This window comes from Centruroides sculpturatus, unplaced genomic scaffold, assembly GCF_000671375.1.
Source record: "Centruroides sculpturatus isolate CEXI.00-Female unplaced genomic scaffold, Cexi_2.0 scaffold1247, whole genome shotgun sequence".
Classification (NCBI taxonomy): Eukaryota; Metazoa; Arthropoda; class Arachnida; order Scorpiones; family Buthidae; genus Centruroides; species Centruroides sculpturatus.
Window position 1 is genome coordinate 125920 of NW_019385520.1, and position 3584 is coordinate 129503.

The following is a 3584-nucleotide window of genomic DNA, read 5'->3' on the forward strand; positions in this document are numbered from 1 at the left end:
CAATCAATCAATCAATCAATCAATCATTGTTTATTATGGTATAATTTTATACATGTTCTGGTACCGCAGTGAGCATCACCAGAAAATGAGGAAACAACAAATCAATAGTGTTACAGATTGTATTGAGCTACAAAATATTTATATATGAGAAAACATAAATCAGAAAACTAATAATTGTTTGTATGATCACAGTAATAAAATTTGAATATATTGTGAGTGTAGGATTATATATACATTAAACAAATTGTAATTATATAGTGGTAACAAAAGAAAATGATAAATGATAAGTAAAAGAAATAATAAAATAAAATAAAAAGTTGGACAGTATGTAGCAGCTTGAGTTCAGAAGCGCTGAAGATGCAGAAAGTCACAGCGGCATAGTCTTCACACAAAAGCTTGCCAAAAGTCGATGAGGAGTCCAGGTGCATTCTAGGTTCAGTTCTATGATCAGATCTAAGTTTATATTGATATTTTAGAGACACAAAGGACCATCATGCACCTTCAGCACACGGTAGTGAGCTGTTTAATTAATAAACACAGTTAACAGATAAGTGTAACTCCATCACTCTTCCATCTAGTTTAGTACTGTTATCTTTGAAAGGAAGCTCATTTCCCTTCTTAGAGGAGCACCAATTAATCTCGGAGACAACACGAACTGCACTTAGCACAGAGGCACCATAAATCATACCTAGGAGTATCAACTCACGAATTGTGAATGTTTGTGGTAGTTCTTGTAAAAACTTTTAGGTGCACTGTAGAAACACTAGGGTGTTGGGCAGAGAGAATGTGAAACGAAGAAGATTAAAAGTGTTTACCGTTCACTTGTGGGAGTTAGAACTTAGGAAGTGAAATGAATAAAGCTTGCCCACTCATGGGAACTTGTCTGAAGAGGTCGGACTTAGCTGAGAGTGGAATGATTGATGTTTATTATGAATAGTCCATATTCGAAACAAATGAAACATGCCTGGGACGAGCAAGCAAAGGAAAGCATGTATCCATGGAATTGAAACATTTTTGTTGGAACATACAATTTAGACAAAGTCAATTTTATTGTGTATTTTATTACTTTTGATGCTTCTTATGTGACTAGTGTAAAGCTTATATAAACATAAGAATTTTGTATTTTAGAAAAGAATTTTTGGCAAAATTTGATGATGTAAATTCACTAGTAATAACAAGTGTTATTTATACACAATTAATTATAATGCTAGAATTTCAAATAAAAATAAAATAAATGTAACCAGATCTGAGAAAACTAATTGGTAAATGATATAAAAAATTTGCAGTTAATTTTAATAATAAAATCGAAATTTGACTCATTTCTAACTGAACGAAATTTTCGTAAATAGTCATAAAACAATTAGAGGTGCAAAGTAACTTGATGGACTTCTTCAGCCAGCAATTTCTAAACTCGATGTTTCGAGTGTTGGCCTTGGGGATCATCACTATAAACGAATCTGCATGGAGAAATAATAAAAATATCATTTTTGGGTACCCATTTTGGTACTTTTTGGTTAGCAGGGCACCAGTCAATTGATGGGATCTAACTCGCGTGTATTGGATTATTTCTTTATTGGTTCAGAGAGGATTTCCCAAATGGGTAAGTATGGAAATGGTTAGCGAGTTTTGAAGCAGTTACAGGAGCTTTCTTCTCTCGTGCCTCTCCACATACTCCCTGCACAGAATGGGGTAATAACCTTACCTAACTGTACTTATCCATTTGGGAAATCCTTTCTGAACCTATTATCAACCCAATACACGTGAGTTATTAATAGATCGCATCAATTAACTGGTGCATTGCTAACCTTTTTTCAATAATGCCAGTTCATTTCTTTCAGTTAACACAGAACAGTTTTATCCTAACTTACCTTCCGGGGCCCCACTGGCTGTGATTAATGGTCTTATGTTGGGTGTGAAAAGCCCATCGTTGTACAACCGCGATATTTAGCCGCGCAGTCTCAAACGATGATGGAACCAGGAGCGATGCATCTGAGCATGTGGTTCCATAGAACGCGCCTGCTTTAGTTGTCCACCTGAAAGAATACAGGAAATATAACACAAAACCTCTAAAATAGAAAGATAATTATTTTGGGTTTTGACAGAAAGTTTTTCATCAACTGTCGCTACTTCACACGAAACTTCCACTAAAACTAAAAAATAAAAGGAAATAATGTTTGGCTACTACTTACATGCCAGTACATTACCTCCCACATTTCCTAACAATAGGCATCAAATATAGTTATTTGGTTGCCTATAGTTATGTGGTCGCAATTGTATTTTTTTCGTATTCGGGTAAAGGTTTCATCGATCTGAAAGAAATCATATGAATATAGGTATAGACATTTCTGCGAAGTCAGAAACGTGAATCAATGGTCACCTTGATAATCCTTCACCACCAAGCTGGATATTTTCCTGATGGGAGACGAAAACCTCTGCAACTTTCCAGCAGAAGTTGTACCAATCTATTGCTGTGGGTGGGGCAATGCTTCATTCCTCCACAGCAACGGTGCTCCACTTTACCCAGGCATAAATAGGAATCAGCATCTGTAAAATACAAACAAAACACATCTCATATACACGTACATCATCTTAAGCGGTATGATGAATTACAGAAATGCGTAATGTAGCGTGACCCAGGGAAAAGGAAACTGCTGATTCTGTGAACACGTTTCACTAGCGACTGAAATATCATACCTGTTAACCTGAGAGTTGGGCTCGTTGGAAAAAGGTGTTGTAGATGCAAGACAGGGTACCGTTGCACACGGCCTGCTGGACAGGGCCACCAGTCCATCGTCTCATTTTCAAGCGACGTTAGCAAGGTTGGGGTTTACATCCCGGCTCAGTTAAGACGTATAATAATAGATTGTTGTATTTACAGGCAACAGATGGTGGCTTCGGACATCTTCAGCCAGGAGACATAGCCTGCATGCCTTGTGGAAGGGGAAACAGCGGCAGCAGCGAGAAGAGATTGGGGAGGCACGTGCAAGGATAATTAAGAAAGGGGAGCATGCGCTTTTTTTGAACGATAGGTGTTACCTGGCATCCCGAGACCGCGCCTGCGATATTCCGGGGCTCCATTATGGGCGCTGTGTCATGTGACCGGAAATAACGTAGGCAATTCTTTAAAGGGCTATATCTCATGCATAAGGGTATGGTTCCTTTGTTCCTACAGGGGAGTCTACATTTGGGGATCAGTGACACCTCATTCAGAGCTCTGCATTTTGAACTTCCCAATGCACGCACTTGTCAAAATTTGATTTCACAATGTTCGCATTACCAACTTCCCAATGGGCAACACACGAGCAAATTTCGCACTAGTGCCTGTTTGTAAAAAGAATGTTGTCATTTTGTATTTTATATTGACTCAGTTTTCAGTTCCCTGACTACATATAAGTCTAGTTTTTTTACGTGCGCATGATTTGTGCACTTAATATTCTGTGCCAAATTGAATCTCCTGATATGTACAGTACATAATCGTACAATCGCCGAACTATCGAAGAAGATGAATAAGAATGCATAATACAAAAAGCTTGTTGCCCAGAGGATACTGAAGTAAACAGCAACGAAGACATACTTGAATTTCG

General features: G+C 37.8%; 1 protein-coding gene across 1 annotated transcript in view; it reads left to right on the forward strand.

The window, feature by feature from the left end:
• The window catches only part of LOC111639764, a 12475-nt gene extending 9483 nt beyond the window's left edge, over positions 1 to 2992 (forward strand). Inside the window, exon 4 of the mRNA XM_023385702.1 lies at positions 2879 to 2992. Within this exon, the coding sequence (XP_023241470.1) occupies positions 2879 to 2992 (114 nt within the window). The remainder of the gene's footprint in view (positions 1 to 2878) is intronic.
• The last annotated feature ends 592 nt before the right edge of the window (positions 2993 to 3584 follow it).